Consider the following 18,839-nt stretch of genomic DNA (forward strand, 5'->3'; position numbering starts at 1 on the left):
CATTATATAGTTAGGAATTAGCATTTAAAAAACCTTGCAAATTCACTGAAAAAACCATAGGTTTCAGGCCTTATATAGTTAGGAATTAGCATTTAAAAAACCTTTAAATTCACTCAAAAAAATATAAGTTTTAGGGGTGTTATAGTTAGCTGGACATTTCACTCATACAAAACCATTGAAATTGCTCTTATATAGTTAGTTGTACTAACTATATTTCGCGCAACCGCAATCCACTGCTGATGATGTCACATATTACATCATTCATGACATAGTCAGTGACATCACTGATGACATCTCAAATGACATCACTGATGACATCATCCACGTGACAATCACATACACCTTTTCATACACTAGTAAAATCTTTCATCACTCTTTGTAAAATACAGAGTATCATATTTGAATCCATTGTCACAGCAATACAAGTATCTAAAAACCCACTCAGTGATTCATAGATGTATACACACATCTAATCACTTACCTGTAGATTCACTCATACATGCTGTCAATGAACAATAGAACCCTATCAAAAATACTTATACACCTATATCGACATTACACACCAGCACACATCCTATTCACATATGAAGTCATCCTACTCACTTATGCAAACAATGGATCATACTTACATATTTACTTAGCTACACACTTATACAAACACAACTTCATCTATTCATTTAGATAGTAAGTTATACTTAGTGAATTATAAAATCATTATTACAAGTATACAGTTATCCATACAGTCACTCACACAATCATTGTGTCTTATGTATATTTATTTATATACAACAACTGACACATACACTGCCTTTTATTTTTCTAGTTTGTTGGACATGTGCCATTGAGAAATATATTTGCTCATCACCACACCCATAAAGATATTCACTCACCCAAACAACTGTTAGAACATGTAGTTTTAACTTCATATATCTAGTGAATCAACTATTTACACATCTTTGGGCAGTCACACCCCCCCCCCACCGAACCAGACACACATTCACTCTCCCATACAAATACTCAGTTAACTGATCAATAACTAATATAGACTTTCACATAGCTAGTAACCAACTGGAGAACCAGTTTACACAACAAGTGACAAAGTGATACAGATATTCACACAGTTTAGTCACTATCCACTATATTTAGTGAGACACTATAAATTGGTCAAGTAAACAGTCAATTACACTGCTACTAAATCCTCCATCCAAATATTTATTTTTATATATCCACTCATTCTTCAATGCAAATTGCTATATATATAATGCATAATTAAATAACGAAGCAAACCACATTCACTGGATGATGTCATTTGAGATGTCATCAGTGATGTCACTGACCATGTCATGAATGATGTAATATGGGACATCATCAGCAGTGGATTGCGGGTGCGCAAAATATAGTTAGTACATATATATTAGTATATATATAGTTAGTTGTACTAACTATATTTCGCGAACCCGCAATCCACTGCTGATGAGGTCACATATTACATCATTCATGACATGGTCAGTGACATCACTGATGACATCTCAAATGACATCACTGATGACATCTCATTTGACATCACTGATGACATCACTGATGACATCATCCAGTGACTGTGTGTTTCTGTAAAGTTTAAATATGTTTTACATATTGAAGAATGAGTGGATGTATAAGTGTCTGGATGAAAGATTTAGTAGGTGTGTGACTGACTGTATGAGTGAGTGATTAAATGTGTCTTACTAAATGCATGGGTTAGTGACTGTTTAAAATGCTAATTCCTAACTATATAAGGCCTGAAACCTATGGTTTTTTAAGTGAATTTGCAAGGTTTTTTTAAAGGCTAATTCCTAACTATATAAGGCCTGAAACCTATGTTTTTTTTAAGTGAATATATATATATATTTGTTTTTTTTTTTGAGAAAGCCGCAAGGCGAAATGCGTCTGTCGAAGGGGATACGGGGGAGAGGACCTATGCACTAAATAAAGCATTTTTAGCTTTACAACGAGCTCCGAGTGTGCTTTTCATTACAGCAAAAATTGGAACTGTTTTTTGCTTTGTGGAGGATATATATATATATATATATATATATATATATATATATAGATATATATATATATATATATATATATATATATTTGAATGGATCTAAATATATATATTGAATGGATCTAAAATAACAAATTATACATGTGAGTTTCACAATAACATGAGCACCGTTTCATTTAAACTAGTGACTAGCTGTCAGCAATTTTATAGAGGTAGGGTGCAGTGACAAATTCTACATAGTAATTGCCAGTATGTGACTGATGGTGTTAAACTAATAGGGGTTGTAGAACTGTGCACTGACTTATGTGAAAAATTCGGCGACGTTACAGTTGCACATATTTAGTGACTTGATGTGAGTACTCAATTGAAAAGAGTTGCCAGAGATCTGCATATGTTCAAGGTATCTTTCAAACAAATTTGGAGTTTGGACATGAAAGACTGCAACGGGATGGAGTTACAATAGTGTCGTCCAGTCTTCAAGTTGGTTAAGGCCTGTGTGGATGCTGCCCGTCCTCAAAATCCATGTAAATTCCTCTTTAATGAGTAGTTGGGAGAGGTCAGCTCCTCTCGGGGGCATTTTTATCACACTCACTATTGTCCAGCGCATGTCATCTTCAGTGTGATCAAGAGTTTCGAAATGTTCTACCAACGGGGCATTTTGTGTTTTGTGTTTTGCAGCGGAGTCTGCTCCTGTGCCAACAGATCCTGATCCATAATTTTTGTGTTGTTTGGCCTATGTAGATCTTGTCGCATGGGCAGAAGATGGCATAGATAACATTGCTGGTGTTGCAGTTGGAGAACTCTCTGAGTGCACATTTGATGGTACCAAACACACATTCTTTGCAGTCAGAGGTAAATCTACAGACAGTGCAGTTTCCTCTTTTTGCATGTCCTGTTAATCGTGGTAGACCCCAGTGTTCGTGTAGTGTACCTGTATTGGAAGGACATGGTAGTAAGGCCCTGACTAGATGGTCTTTGATGTTTTTGCTTTATTTAAATGCCAAGAGGGGTCTGTCTAGGTTTAGTATCCCTGCATTGATGACACTCCATTGCTTTAGTATGCTTTTGCGTAGTTTGTGTGATGATGGAGAGAAAGTAGTGACACAAACAATGCGATTGAGTTGTTTTTTGGGTGTGGGTTCAAGCATTCTCTGGGGCAGTACCATGCTCTTTTTAGAGCATTGCGTACCAGTCTTTTAGGGTATCTCTGGTAGTGAGTTTGAAGCGGAGGACCTTTGCTTCAGATAAATAATCTTCTTTAAGTGTGCAGTTGCGTTGTATGCGCAAAAACTGAGTATGGTAATGAATCCCTCAGTGCTCTAGGATGGTCGCTGTTGTCCTTGAGCAGTGTATTTCGTTCCGTGGGCTTCCTAAATAAGCTGGTGATGAGGTGAAGATACATTTGAGATGTTGGTGTTGTGAATGCCACTATTTCTTTCTTTCTTATTGTTAAGTGTTGCTACTGTGACCAATTGTTTATTGTACTGCTTGATGCCCACAGGCCTTCTGGAGTACCTGGATGAAGCACAGAAACGGACGACGCAGAAGACTTGAAGCACAGCAAGACCAGGAGCAGCAAGTCTTCCTTGATGCAGCTTCAGTTCCAGTCGAAGTCCAACAAAGTCCAAGTGTCCAGACTGCTGAAGATTGTCTTGGTTTCAGAGATGAGTCTTTTTCAACGACAAATCTGAGGACCCACCCACAGGGGAGCCCTTTAGTACCCTAATGGAAAAGGTTGGACGAATCAGGAATCAATTTCAGAGGAGGGGCTGGACAGAGGGGAGGATACTCCTCTGTCCTCTGTCCAGTTTCATGCCGGAGCGGGGGCAAGGATTAATGAACTGGCTCAAATCAGAGTATGCAAGGAGGGCACCAAATGTGCCCTTCAAAGCAGTCTGGCAGTGCTGGAAAGCACCCTCACCCCAGCCCAATACATCTAAGTCTTGTTTGGGAGGTGGACACACATCCCTGAGACAGGAAACATATTGTTCTACCTTCCCCTACTCAAGCTCAGCTCAGCAGTGTGAGAAGTTGGCCTGACATATGATGCTCACTAGTTCTAGTGATCACCTTGTATCAGTCCAAACAACCCTTATGGTGATTGGTTGTAAAGTCAACCGTATAGACCAGCTATCCTAGTAGCGTGGACAAAAGCAGTCTTTTAGGCTAATCTCTTTTGGCATGTGAAGCCAGCTGTTTTACCATAGTATAACCCCTTGAATACCAAATGAAAGGACACCACACAGGTTGTTATGAAAAATAAACAGTCTATTTATTTATAACAACACCTCTGAACTCTTTATGAGATCAGAGGGCTAAGCACGTGACAATACTAAAAAGGGAATACGAGTTCGCACAATATTTACACAAGTGCCTTAGGGGCACGACAAACCATATACTCAAAACAATGGAATGCGAGGAAAGAAAATACTGTAAGGAGATCCAGAGGCTGGAGGATCGGTGGGACTACGCTACAAACTAGGTAAGTAAGGAGCAGGAGGCCCACGGGACTCACGTGCAGAGTGGGAACTCTCCCGCGGGATGCGTACCAACGTCTATGGATCCTACAGTTTACAATGTTACGGATTCCGGACGAACCCGGCTGGATGGAGGGAAAACGACAGTGGACCTGGACACTAGGATAGTGGACACAGACTTCAGGACCTAGAAGCTTTAGTTACCTAACCCACAGGCTGCGGGTGCATAGGGTTGAAGTTGCGTCGGGTTTGCTGTTGTTCCCGGTGATGCCTGAAACAAGAAGTTGCTGGCAGGCAGCCAGATGGAGGAGTCCGGTGGTTCCAAGGATGGAACTAGGAAGATGGAAGTCCTGAAAAGGAAGGGGACAGAGTCTTGGTCACTAGCCAGTGACGGTGCTGGAACCAGGAGCTGTCGCCGCGTTCAGGTGAAGGAAGGGTCGCTTCTCTCTGTAGCTGCGAGGACCAGGAGCTGCTCTTCACGGCCAGGCTGGAGGCATGAGCTGTCCCACGTAGTCTGCTGCTGTTGGCGGTGTCGGATCATCGATCTGGACAACAGGCCTTGGCTAATGCAAGCCACGCGGTGGAACAAAGATGGCGTCTGGTGCGGACCAGGAGGGTCCGGGGTGCTCCTCTTTTACAAGGAAGCAAGGGCCAGTCTGGGGGACCAGACTAGCAGAGTCGAATTCTTTGGGTCGTCGTCTCAGAGGTCACTAGCCAGCCGGCAAGTGACCAGACAACAGGACAAGCAGCAACCAGGCAAAAGGGCCCCACGCACATCACAGGGATGCTGGGGGGCTGGTCTTTGGTGCAGGAGCTGCGTCGGTGTAGGGCTTCTCAAACCCTGATGCACTTACACGAGGGTCACTCGGGGTCGTGCTGGAAGCGCTGTGCAGGTTTCTTCAAGATGGCCGTCTCCACGTTGCTCGTCGCACCCACGGGTCTCAGCTGTGCTGTGGATGTGGGTAGAGGTCAGAGAGGTCAGGAGGTCTGGGTCTTGTCGAGCTGGGTCGTCGGATTCCTGGGAGGAAGGACTTTGCAGCAAACTGCACAGAAGCTTGATGGTGCCTGCGAAGCAGGATGGTCACTCCCTGACTCAGTCTTCTGATGGATCAGGAGGTCGAAGGTCAAGAGTTTCTTCGTGGAAGGTTGTCAAGATTAATCTAATCTGGAATGGGACCAGCTCCTACCTTTATCCGGCTAAAGGGGGCTGCACTACGACTAGGTCCCTCCCCTGGGTGGGACCAGGAAGGGGGGTGGCTACACCCCCTTTCCTTTGTCCAGTTTCCCGCCAGAGCTGGGGCTGGAGTGCCCCAGCAACTGGTTGGAACCGGTGTATGCACAGGGCACCTTGTGTGCCCCAGGCATGTCTCATTCCTTTCAGCCTGGCCCTACCTAATACACAAAATCCTGTCTGGGGTGGTGCTATCACCTCCCAAGGCAAGAAACCCTTTGTCCAAGCCACCCTCGCTGGAAGGACTCCCAGCAGCAGGAGGTCAGACGTGTGTCTGTGGTGGCAGCATCCATTTTGTGATGCTGAGGCTTGAGTTAACTTTAACCGGGGTTTACAGTTACAGGCATGTTGTGTCCCTCTAGAAGGGTGGAATGCTAACCCCGTCGCCAGAATTGGCGAGGGGTTAGTATTCCAATTCGTATGACACCTTACTCGACATGTTTTGATAATGCTATGCCAAAGTTAGCATTTAACCGCGAGGATTATAATGCACTTAAGAGTATATGGTATAGCGTTATCATGGAACAGCTATAAGGACTTGGTTCCGCAAGCTGCAAATGGGCTCAGCTCATGCCAGAGCACCATCTCACATAAATCCAAGCACTCTGCCTTCAGGATTGATAAGGCCTGTCATAGTAGTGACTGATAGGAATATATGTGTCCATTTTAGGGTTAGATATAGGAATACTATATCTAAAGCAAAGGGTGTTTACACCACCTTTCCCCAGCTGTCGTGCAGCCAGTTGTGTCAGATTTGGGTGGCCAGCCAGGGGTGGCATAATACATGCTGCAGCCCCTGGTAGGCCCTGGGTACACCTATGCCCTGGATACCTAAGGTATACTGTACAGGGACTGATAAGGTGGCCCAGTACCAATTGGTAAATGCACCTAAGGTACATGCTTGTCAATTTAGAGAGAGAACAGCTGGGCTGTGGGTCTGATTGGCAGGCCCACAGCCAGGGAAAGTCGTAAACCAGTGAAGCAAAAAGCAAAAATCTGGGGTGGCCATGGGATTGCAGACCCCACTCTCCTACAAGCAGCAGGAGGGCAGAATCGTCTATGTGGTCGGCAACAGCACTAGCTTTCTGGCAGGCCCTGAAAACCTATTACTGGGAGTAAAGGGTGGGAGGGGGAATCCCCCAATGATGCCCCATACAAGGGATCGTGTTGGGGTATGTTTCCAACATGTTTGACACCAAACATTACCAGATTCAGTGCAGCCATCATATAGTTAGACATTCCGTAATGACTGATGTCCACTATATACCTTAAAATGGCTGACCACACTTCCAAAGCCTAGAGAATCGACTCCGAGGTTTGTGAGGGTGTCCTGCTCATGCCGGGGCACCCTCAAACTTGTAACCAAGCACCATGCCATCAGGACTGAAGGGCCCACCATAGGGGTCACTTATAGGTTTTAAGTGCAGTGACATCAGATAGAAGGATACCTTTATCTGTTGTGAGGGGTGCAAGCGCCATCCCACACAGTTTACAATGGCAGGCCTGTAGTCAGAGTTTAAGTGGACTCCCATGGGTGGTACAATACATGCTGAAGCCCATGGGAGACCCCTGGTGTACATATGCCCTATATATACTAGGGACTTATAAGGGTACACCAGTAGCCAATTGTGGAGGTACCACAGTACTTATCAAAGCCAATTTAGGGAAGAGAACACAGTTGTTGGGGTCCTCATTAGCAGGATCCCGACAAACTACTGTCTAAACACACTGACACCAGGCAAAAAGGGGAGGGGATAACCATGCTAGGAAGATCCTACTTTCCTACAGTCAGGGCCTGGGATATCAGGAGTCAAAGGCTTCAACCCCCACGGTGGGCTCAGAACAGGAATCCCTATTTGTTCTGTGGCCCTCTGAAAGGCGTTCTGACAGTATATTACTGGATAACCCTCTACACAAAAAAAACTTTTAACCATTCGGACACAATTCGCTGATTACCTGATAGGAGCAATGCCTTAAAGGATAATGACTATTAAGTTGACAGAGAATAAGAGGAATTAGAGCTGCAGCAATGCAATGTCAATCATGAAAAACCTTTAATTGTATTTATTTATGTATTTTGTGTTTTATAGAGCGCAAACTTGACCCGTTAGGGTATCAGAGCGCTTTACAGGAAAACAAAGCATTGCATAGACAGGCTCAGCATCACCAGATAAAGGATCGGGTAGAAGGGAGAGGGGCAGGATACATCCGAGAGAGAGGGCACGTATTTACAGATTACATTCATGGTTATTAAAAGCGAGACAATAGATTTACAGGTTACATTTACAATTACTCGAGATAAGTTCCCAGAGTTCTTGGTGGGGTGATTAGGTAATCCGAAGGGAGGCAGTAGGCAGCCAAAGATCAGGGCCACAGTGGTGGATGAGGCTGAGGTTAAGCGAGAAATTTACCCATCAGGAAGGTTTTGGCATCCTTTTTGAAGCGAGCCAGAGAGGGGATTCATCTGATGGCAGGTGGGAGAGAGTTTCTTATTCTTGGAGCAGCCCTGGAGAAGGCCAGATTGTATGTTTTTTTCCTCCAAAAGCGTGCCGGTTGGAGCAAGAGGTCTCTGGCCGACCAGGAGTTTTTGATTCCTCCGGAGATCACAAGTTTCTGTGCAAGGTATGCAGGGGAGTAAGCGTATAAAGCCTTGTGTGTGATGCATGCTAGTTTGAGCTGTATTCTTGCTTCAAGGGGAAGTCAGTTCAGAGCTTTTAAGTGTGGAGAAATATGTTCGAATTTCCTTGTGCCGGTAAGTAGTCTGGAGGCCACATTGAGGCAGGCTTTTAAAGGTGCAAGGGAGATCTTGGGTAGACCAGTGAGGGTAGAACAGCCATATTCCAATCTAGAAATGACAAGTGTTTGGACTGCCATTTTTAGGTCGGGAGCATCGAGGAAGGGTTTCAATTTCCTACGGTATCTCAGGTGGAATCTGGCTGATTTGGCCATCGAATTAAGGTGGCCCCGCATGTTCAGGTTGCTGTCGAGGTTAATTCCAAGAGATTTGGCCAAATCTACGATTGTCGGTGGGCAATTTAAGGCTGTGATAGCTTCAATCCATGATTGGATCTCGGGGTTGGTGTTGGGAGGGGAGATAAGGAGAAATTCTGTTTTCTTTGAGTTTAGTTTGAGTTGATTGGATGTGAGCCATTGGACAGTGAGTTTCAGAGCTTCATTCAGGGACACAATCTCTTCAAGAGATGTGGTTTTGATGTATATCTGAGTGTCGTCAGCGTACATATTGTAAGAGATGTTAGCCGTGTGTAGTACTTCGGTGAGCGGTTCTAGGTAAAGGTTGAAGAAGGTGGGGGAAAGGGTTGATCCTTGAGGGACTCCAACCGTGACCGGGGATGGTGCTGATAGGTTGCCGTTGATTAGGAATCTCTGTAATCGGTTTTGGAGGAAGGTCCTGAACCATTCAAGAACTGTGCCCTCCAATCTCATCCTGAGTTTGAGGCGTTCAAGTAGTTTTTCATGGTTGACCGTGTTGAAGGCAGAGGAAAGGTCCAGGACGATTAGAAGACAGCATTTGCCTTGGTCAAAGGCTTGGAGGGCATCATCAACGATGTGGAGCATGGTGGTTTCAGTGCTGTGCCCAGGTTGAAATCCGGATTGGAAGCCATCGAGTAGGTGGAAGTTGTTGATATGTTGACTTAGCTGCTGTTGCTCACACTTCTCCAAGACTTTGGCTAGGAGGGGGATGTTGGATATGGGTCGAAAGTTGTTAGGGGAGGCTAGATCCAGCGACGGCTTTTTCAGAATGGGGAGGACTTATCGAGTCAGGTATCATTCCCTGCCGGAGCGAGGCATTGATTATTGCAGTCCAGCTTGGAATAATAGCTTGGGCAACAGCAACAAAGCAGTTGGATGGGAGCGGGTCATTAAAATGGTTATTCGGGTTTAGGGTAGAAAGGATTTTGGAGACTGAGTCTTCATCACAGACTTCGAAGTCAGTCCAGTGAGCATTATTTTTGGGTGGAGCCTGTGAGGGCGTTGCGGTAGAAGGAGGCGGGTCAGGAAGGGGTTGCAGGTATGTGATGGAGCGGAGTTCGTTGCCAAGGGCTGACATTTTGTCAGCGAAGAGAGAGGAGAATTCCTCTGAGGATATTAGAGGGTTGGGGGTTTCTTTCGATGATTTGGCCAGTTTATTGGATTGGTGTTTGACCAGTTCGAAGAGCTTGTGGGGTCTGTTCTCGGCATTCTCTAATTCAGTTTTTTAGAATTGAATATATTCCTGTTGTAGACATTTCTGGCTTGGCTTAGGAGTTTTAGATGAGCGGCAGAGGGGTGCTGACTCCAGGTTCTTTCAGCTTGCCGAAGGGCTCTCCTCTCATTGTTGAGGGATCCTGTGAACCAGGGGTTTTCTGTCTTTGATTTGGGTTCTTTTCAGGTTTAGTGGGGCTAGATCACCTAAGATGTTCAGTATAGTCGCAGAGTAGTGATCGTTTAGGCCACTGACTGTTGTGATATGCGGGGGGAGGCCGGATTTTCAAGGAGGCTCGAGCTCCCTGCGGTCCAGGTTCTTAATGTCTCTGATCCAGCATTTGGGAATCACAGGTTACGGTGCCCTGGTCTTGTGGGTGCCAGGTAGAAAGAAGGTGATGGCGTGGTGGTCAGACCAGTCACATGGGTCTATGGAGGTGAGTTTGGCTGATGATTCTTTGGAGATAATCCAGTCAAGAGTGACCCCTTTTGAATGAGTCGGGAGAGAGCAGGCTTGGGTCAGGGCTTGATCAGTCAAGAGGTCTTTGATGGCATTGACATGTGTATCCTTGGGATCGTTCCAGTGCAGAATACAATCGCCAAGGAAAATATCATTAGCGTTGGTGGAAGTCTTAGCTGTGATGAACTTAATGAGAACTTAATGAGAACTCATCAATATACACGGGAACGATGCATCATCTGCACGTATTGTATCAACATGCAAATTGATTTCACATACACAAATCATTTTTAAAGACACGTTGTATTTAAGTAAGTGTAATCCTCCAGGGACATGTATATTCATCCACGTAAGCTAAAGTCAAGCCAGACTTCCAAGATAACAACAGATAGGAACATACCAGCTCTCAAATGTTATACCTAGACCAGTGCTTAATTTGAGCCAGAGGTTTCCGGTGCTCGGCACCAGCACTTAATTGTGAACACCAGCACTTATGACAGTCTGCCACATGGTGACACTGTATGTGTAATTTAGGCAAGGGCAGAACAAGAGTTGTTTATTAATCCCAAAAAAATTAAAAGCGACTAAACCTCCACTAAACCATTCTTTTAGTTTTGGGAGCCTGAAGTAGTCTGAATTATCACACTTGCAGTAGTGTTATCGTTAGTAGTTGTGTAGGTTCTGTCGCTGGTAGCAGTAATGGGTGGTTCAAGCTGCAATGGCCTCCTGGCGAGGGCCCTGGAGGTGACCTAGACACTTTGGCTGCTGGAAATACTGGGGGAAACGTGTAGATCAGTAATCCAGTAATCCAATATGCTTTTTCCCCAAAAAATGGAATCTGGAGTAGATCCGCACCACTGGAAATACATAATTTTGTGGTAATTCCAAGGGCAGAGAAGCTGAGAGGGTCATAAATACTAGCTGTTTTCCCGCTACTCATAATGGAAAAATAAAAGTGCACATTTTACCTGATCAGCTCTTCGAAGAAGTCCTGTTACAACCTGAAATAATAACATATCATGATTAGCGATGCTTGAAATCACTTAAAGATTAAATATTTGTAGCTTTACACCAACACCTTAATAAATTAAGAAGTATCACACAGGCCAGGACAAAGGATTTTAGTACACATCAATACCATTCCATCATCACATGATCTGACATACAGGTGAAACAGGGTTGGTTGCACCCACTCAGTATAGGCATTTAGCAGAATAACAGCAAACCTCTGTATACACCCACCAAACAAACCTTAGAAATGCAGCAGATTACTCAGCAAAAGAATGATACACAGAGTGGACACAGACTTTTAAAAACCTGGGTTTCCCAGATTTATTGTCATCTCTCCTCCTCAAGAATTCAACAGTGGTCTGCATGTGATCATTATACAGGGAAAGGCTACCATCACTTCCTGGAAGAGTGAAAGAAGGCATTATACTAAAGGTTGTATTTTATTTGGTTACAATATCATTATACAGAAGAGTTAATAAAATATGTATATTTATCCCAAAAAGTCCTCACAAGCCTCCTAAACCATGCGGCAGCGGTGTGGCCATGGGTGTGAGACCACGTAAACAATCCACAGAAAACCTCTTAAAAGAAGAGCATACTCATAACTAGGTTATAGTTCTCGTTGAGAAGCACTGTAATTTGCCAGTTAATATTAGGAATGTTAAAAAAACAAGACACCCACCAAGTTTTTTTCTTTTCCGTGTGTCTTTAGTTCCTGTAACGTTGGCAAAGTACTGTATTCTTCATGACATTCAGCGCTGGTTATGGCATGTGTATTGCGTATTACTATCCATAACTGGTGAATTTGAGTGGTTTTGCAGATATTAGCCACAACTCAGTCTTTAATAGGGTTGGGCGAAGAATTATGCTTCGATTGGCAGAGTTCTGCACACAACGCACTCTGCGCAGAGTTCCGAAAAACTTAGCGACGTGACGCGGAGTGGAGTTTTTTCTCTCAAGCAGCTTGCCATCAGTAGGTTGGCGAGCACTCAAAAACACACACACAAAAAAAAAAAATCACGCTCTAGACCTCCTACCGGCGAGATTTCTCACCGCGGGCAGTTGCAGCAGGTCGCGATTGCTCACATTGAGAAATCTGCCATTGACATTGAGGGAGATGCCGCTCGAGTAGAATGTCTACTTGAGCCGGCAGAAAACAGCAGTGCTCTCTGGCACGATACATAGTGCTGTTTATGTATTTAAAACGTTTTCTATAGCGCGAACATGATCACCGAGGGTATCAGAGCGCTTTACAGTTTATAAATCAAGAAGGATACAAGGGGTAAAAACATCACAACTCAAACGAAAAACAGATTTAACAGACTGTGGGGCTATGCGCCCTATGGAGCCTTAGAAGCTAGGAATCAAAGGCATAAATTTCTTCATCTGTATCGTTTGCTTCCTTGAAAAGGCAGTGGAGGGATTCAGTCAAAGTAGCGAACAAGGCCACAGGGGTGTCATGGCACAGTATAGTATAACATTTGCAAACAGAATAAGTGGAGGTCACAGAGGACAAACAGATCCTGATTTTAAAGTGTGGGATAAACTCCCAGCGCTAAAAATCAGTGTGAACCGAGCAAATTAACAGACTCTGCTGCTTGCGGAACTCTGCGGATCGCGGCCTAGTTTTTCTGCCACTTGGCGGAGTTCTGCAGAGTAAAACTCCGCAAACTGCGCCCAGGCTTTGTCTTTAACTAGTTTTTTCCCCAAGAATTTCTTTATTTTTTATTTTTATTAAATAATTCACTTCCTTGTCAACCTCCACTGTGAATGGCCTGCAGGGGTAGGGTGCAAGGCCTGGCCTATGGCGCAGTTGTTTTCGTCTCAAAAGTGATGTGAGAATAAAATCTGTGAGGAATTAATCAATGTTTTTTCTAGTCTGTTACAAACAGCTCCTTGGCATTGAAGTAATAAATGTGTGAACATATGTTATTGGGCAACATTTATTTTCCCGTTCAGTGGTTGAGAAAGCTTAGTGGTTGGAGTCAGAATGCTAGACCACCATTGCAATCTTCTATTGGCGACTTGTGGAAAGTGTGGGTGTTCATTTTCTTCAGGATACATAATGTTAACCATTTAATCAGATCCTATATTCCTTTGTTGCCATCGAGGGAGGGATTCTGGTTTGATCAAACCATGAGGCAGAATATCAAACGGTTTCCAAATACCACCAAAACCCAGAGATGGCAATATAGGAACATATTTACACATTACCATTTATGGATTTTTATATCACAGAAATCTTAACAACGCTGGGAAAGAAGAGAAATCAATTTTATTATGTGGTTTAGGATACAGGGTTATAAAATAAATAGGGTTTGCTCTGTTTTGTTAAAACGTGTTCTGTCCATCAGAGCTGCTGCCATAAAGGTAGGACTAACAATGATTGTCATTAGGGCTAGGAGCCATGGAGCGAGGAGTGTTTTTGCAACACTCACGGTCGACCGCTATAGACGCCAGTCATCTGAGTATGAAAAGAATATGCACTGGCGGAGCAATGGAGAAGCATAGGAAAAACACTGGAACTGAGTTGGAGGCTAAAGGCGCCTCACTAAGAAAGGAGATATAATACATTTGTTGATTCTTAATATGCATCTGGCGCGGCACAGCATGATAGCACCCGGGGCATACGCGCATTTAGCCACGGGACCCAGAATGAATGAAACGGCTGGTGTCAGTGGAGCACGGGTGGACTCAGCACAGTTCCTAGTGGTGGCTGGACCCAGGTGGAGAATGGCTCCGCTGAACAATAAGACTTTCCCAACATGGCGGCTGAGAGGTTCCATAGGGACCAGTAAGCACCAATTTAGGTAGCAGCAGTTTGACAAGATGTGGAGTGCTGCAAACCCTGAAATGGTGAATGGCGCACAGACATAAGATTGAAATTACTACCACCCATGCTCAAAACACCAGCAGGCAGAGAAGTGAGGTGGGTGGTGGGTAGTCTCTCCCTGACCCCATTTGTATTCTTTTGGAAAACACTGGTGACTCGTGCAAGGAAGAGCTGGCCAACTTTCCTTTCTAAAGCAAAGACAATGTAGAGAATTGAAAGGCATTAGGACCTTTAGAACTCTCATGTGGTGAGGCACCATACATAGCACAAGCATCATCCATATTTGCAGACTTAACTTCCTACGTTAATGCTCAGATTTGGGGCAAGCCAGGGATGGTGGAAGAGTTGCCACTGCGCTTTCAGGACATGGAGCTAAACGCCCATTAACAATCCTGCTGTCTAAATAGTGCTGGAGACTCTGGATTGCTTTCCCTGCCCCACCTACGATATGCTGAAGCACTTGTAACAGCCTATCACATCGTTAGCATGGCAGCACCTATGTGGGTGGCACAGATGGAGCGTTCAGATACCCATGCAACAGGCTTGGGAAAATATGCTAGACTGAAAGAGGGTACTCCAGGAGGATAATATCTAAGGGAGGAAAGATTGGTGGGGACTCTGCCACACTAAATATGAACACACAAATGGCTCCTAACGAACATTCTGATAAGCTGAATGAAATTATTGCTCCTATCACTTTCACTAGGGAAACTTTTGGGAACAAAATTAATATGCGGCTCTTGATGGGAGTGTCTTGTGAGATGACCGAAGAACAATAACGGAACAAATCCATAAACAGATATGCACATAACAGAGCCTAAACTAGCCACGGAGGGCCTCCAGTAGCAGATGAGTGCAAGGCCATAGCCACAGGGGGCCTGAAGGGGCCGGGCACCCCTATAGAAATGCCTGGCCCCCCTAAATGCAACTACCAGCATGTCAGAGATTGCTTTCGAAACAAAAGTTTGCGCTGCAGTGCTTATGGGACTGGTGAGGTCCTCCCACAGGCAGCAGTTCAAATAAAAATAAGCATCTGCAATGCAATAGGTCTCGCATTTACTCGATTTTAATCTATTAGCATTGTAAATGACAATGCGTTTTATTAGGTTTCAAAAATCAAAACATAAATAAAAGGCATTGCCATTTACATCTATATGGATAAGAGACAAGATCATCTTCATCTTAAGTTTTACTCACAACTTATCCAAATTGCGCAGTGGCAATGCTAGCCCTGAAGCATTCTGATACGACCATGGGGCTTTCTGCAAGTGTGTGTCATTTAGATCTGTGTTTCCACTTGCCTTCTAGGTAAATAGTTTTCACTCTGTCCTAACAGTGTAATACTTTATTTTCCTCTTCTAAGACAGTAAAGATTTTACAACGATGAAGAACAAACAGTAATGTAACCAACACGTTATTGACAGGGAAACAGAACGGGGCAATTTGAAAGGGTTATGTGCATTCTCCGTCACTGCTGTAGCCCACAGACACATAACAGAACACAATGCACCACTATCTTTTAAAGTCTGCAGCCGCACTAGACTTATATCCATAATGATCAGGTACATACTCTCACCTCTTGCAGGTTCATACTCTCACCTCTTGCAGTGTTCCATCTCCACCAGCAACTATGATGAGGTCGGTCATTTCCAGTAGCTCTAGAAGCTTCTTTGCCTGCCCTTCATAATCTGTCTGAAAGATACAGAGATCCAAATGTCATATCAAGTAGAGGGCTAGCAACTGCAAAACCAACAGAGAAAGTTCAAGATGGGATCAAAGGTAAAGTAAAGAGACAGGTCTTTCACTGGGATAGAATGGAGTCAAAGTAAAAAGTTCAAGTAAGTCAGAATGAACTGATATTATCCAGGAGGACAATCAAACCCACTGACCATAAAACAATCCCCAAATGAATTCCACTGCTGGAAGGAAACTGCTCCTGTAAAGACCTTTAAAACTACTTGATAAGGACTTCCAGGCAAACAGTTTTATAAATGGTTTTAGTGCAATGCAGCAGCTTAAAAAGTACCTGGGTTCTAAAAAGGGCATATAGATTGATCTTTTAGAAAAAGAACAAGATAAACCAACAACTTGAAGTCCGATACTCAATCAGAAATTAAGGAAATTAGCATAGCATCTCCACTGACATTAATACACCTGGGCAGATTATTTTATGAAATGAAAACCACGACATGAACCTTTTATAAGAATACATCTAAACAGAGCATGGTAAGGTAGTGGATATTTGGGCAGAGCACTGGAGATTGAAATGAAGTTGCCAGAGGCTTATCGTTCTTACCTTCACAATTGTCACATCCAGACCAGCCAAATGTAAAATTGGAGCAGCATTTTTTTCAAAAAGATTCCTTGCTTTCCTAAAGGAGAGAAATTACGCAGTGAGTAGTAATAGAGAGAGAGGTGGCCTCCCATGATGGGACATTACTAGCCTGTTTGACTTGTTACCTTATCCCTGCTCTCAGGGGTGGTTAAGGGGCACCGTACACAGGTGTCACAGTTTCCTGTCTCCAACCTCCTTGGACTCGTGTAAGTAGGCTGTCAACCTCGTACAAACAAGCTCCTCCTGTGACCATGTAGCCATTTCCACTACCCCAGGCACAGTGTCATTAATATGATTTGAGAGCAATGGATTGAGTGGGCTCAGCTCTGTTTCTAGGGGTCAACATTCTATTGAATTAGGCTTTTCACTCGGTATCAGAGGGTGGCTACACCCTCCCTAGTCTCAGTAAAGATCCTCAGGAGCTACACTTCATACAGTCACGTGAGAGCTGTAGTTTCACTGCAGGATCCTTAAGTCCCTTGCAGTATCCCCTTAGATTCCGTTTCCATAGCCTGAACTAACATACTAGTGTATCTTTTGGTCAATGTCCTGGACACACAAGCCTTTTTTTCTGCACATATTCCCAGGACGCAGGTGTTCTAAACTGAAATCCTCTTTCTGTTAGTGTTCATATTAGAAGTGCAGTCTGCCTTCTCATTTGCTTATGCGAATCCTAGAAGAGACATGCTTTTCTACCCTCATAGTGGTCAAATGAATACATGATACATACATGAGGTCATTGTTAATGGGTCATGCTGTGAATGACTGAGCTACATCATACACAAGCAACGTCTCTGCTTTTTAACAGATCACACACAGTGGTGAGGTCTCCTTTGGCTGTGCACACTACTCTCTACTTATAATAATAAAAAAAAAAGATGTAGAGCCTGTTTTAGTGCCGTGCACAAGCAAGGGCTTTTGACTTTATTTGATTATTACACCACAGAGGGACTTATTTCCTAAATTCTCGATGACACACTAGACACTTCGCAAAGTATAAAACATTGGAACTTTTACAGTATCAGTAAATCTCTATCTACAACTCTCTCTGGTACAGAAGTAAAGTGTAATTGTGAGCCATTCGGTCTGCAATATACTGCGGGGCACCCTTCTCTGTTTAGGGGATACAAACCCTTTAAACCTCCTTTATTTCACCTTACTACATAGTGCTTTCATGCACAGGAGGTAGTTATTTACCTATGCTTACTAACACAGCAGCTCCTCAGTGACCCAGTGAATTTGAACAAGCACTTTTAACAGTTAATGTAATGTAACATTTTTGTTCCTTTCATTATTTCCTTGAAGGTCTGAGAGACCACTTCCCATTCCAGCTGTCTAAGAAGTGGGCTTCCCCTGTTGGACAGCTTTGGTTACCTGGAGCTTCAACTTTGGAAATAAACAACTTGTTCAACAACTCTGGAACTGGTCTTTGTTCAGCAATGGCAGAAAAACATCTAAATAAAAGATGTGCTACTGGACCTACATTCCACAATGTGTGACTGTTTCTTTTTGCCCAGGAACAGTACTTAATTTTCTCTAGTCATTTTTAGGTTTCGCCTAGTGAGAGCTCCAAGTGTCCAGATCCATAGGGCATAAGAATAATGGCCCAGGAGAAAGCGAAAAGGAGCAACATCCACACATAGCATCAACAAGATGTCCCCGAGAGGTGGGCACTATGTGGGATCTAATAGTTTTGTTTACAAATGGACAGAGACTGCTTCGTCAGGCAGAGGCCCTAAAGAAGAATGTGGGCTCCGTTTTTTTTAAAGGGCCACCACTAACATTGGTGCAGTAGGTGCATTGCCACTGGGGCAATGGTGTGAGGGGCAACTACACCCCAATTATAGATACGTTACTAGCACAGAGGGAGATGGGGAGCCATTTTCCCTGTTAGCATTGGGGCCCAGATCTCCTTTGCTGTGCAGGGAACAGGTCCCGAACAATAGAGGGACAACCTTTGGGTATGATCCCTTTTTTTGACACAATGGGGTAGATAAGACTGTTTTGTGCCTCGGGCCTAGGAGTGAAGGTCAAGTTTAGTGGAAGAGGAGTAGGCTTCACTGGACCTGCAGGTGCAGTGGCACCGGGCCGAGAGGTGCGAGGGCCAACTAAACCCATTTTATAACTGTTTTATAATCATTCCTTGCTTGTATCAGGGCTCAGTGCACTTTTGATGAGCCAGTGTTGCTTTGGGTATCAAACCAATAGCCCAAGAGAGGTAAACACTGAAGCGGAGGAGACGCTTAGCTTAGGCTTC

The 18,839-nt window shown here is 43.9% G+C and overlaps 1 protein-coding gene across 1 annotated transcript in view; it reads right to left on the minus strand.

Moving 5' to 3' along the window:
• Window positions 1–18,839, minus strand: part of AGK (acylglycerol kinase) — a 338,473-nt gene that overhangs the window by 281,740 nt on the left and 37,894 nt on the right. The window contains exons 4-6 of the mRNA XM_078671853.1: window positions 16,544–16,619; window positions 15,847–15,939; window positions 11,372–11,404 (exon numbers count right to left, since the gene is read on the minus strand). Of these exons, the coding sequence (XP_078527979.1) occupies window positions 11,372–11,404; window positions 15,847–15,939; window positions 16,544–16,619 (202 nt within the window). The remainder of the gene's footprint in view (window positions 1–11,371; window positions 11,405–15,846; window positions 15,940–16,543; window positions 16,620–18,839) is intronic.

The sequence above is a fragment of the Lissotriton helveticus genome, chromosome 1_1 (assembly GCF_964261635.1).
Source record: "Lissotriton helveticus chromosome 1_1, aLisHel1.1, whole genome shotgun sequence".
NCBI classification, from domain to species: Eukaryota; Metazoa; Chordata; class Amphibia; order Caudata; family Salamandridae; genus Lissotriton; species Lissotriton helveticus.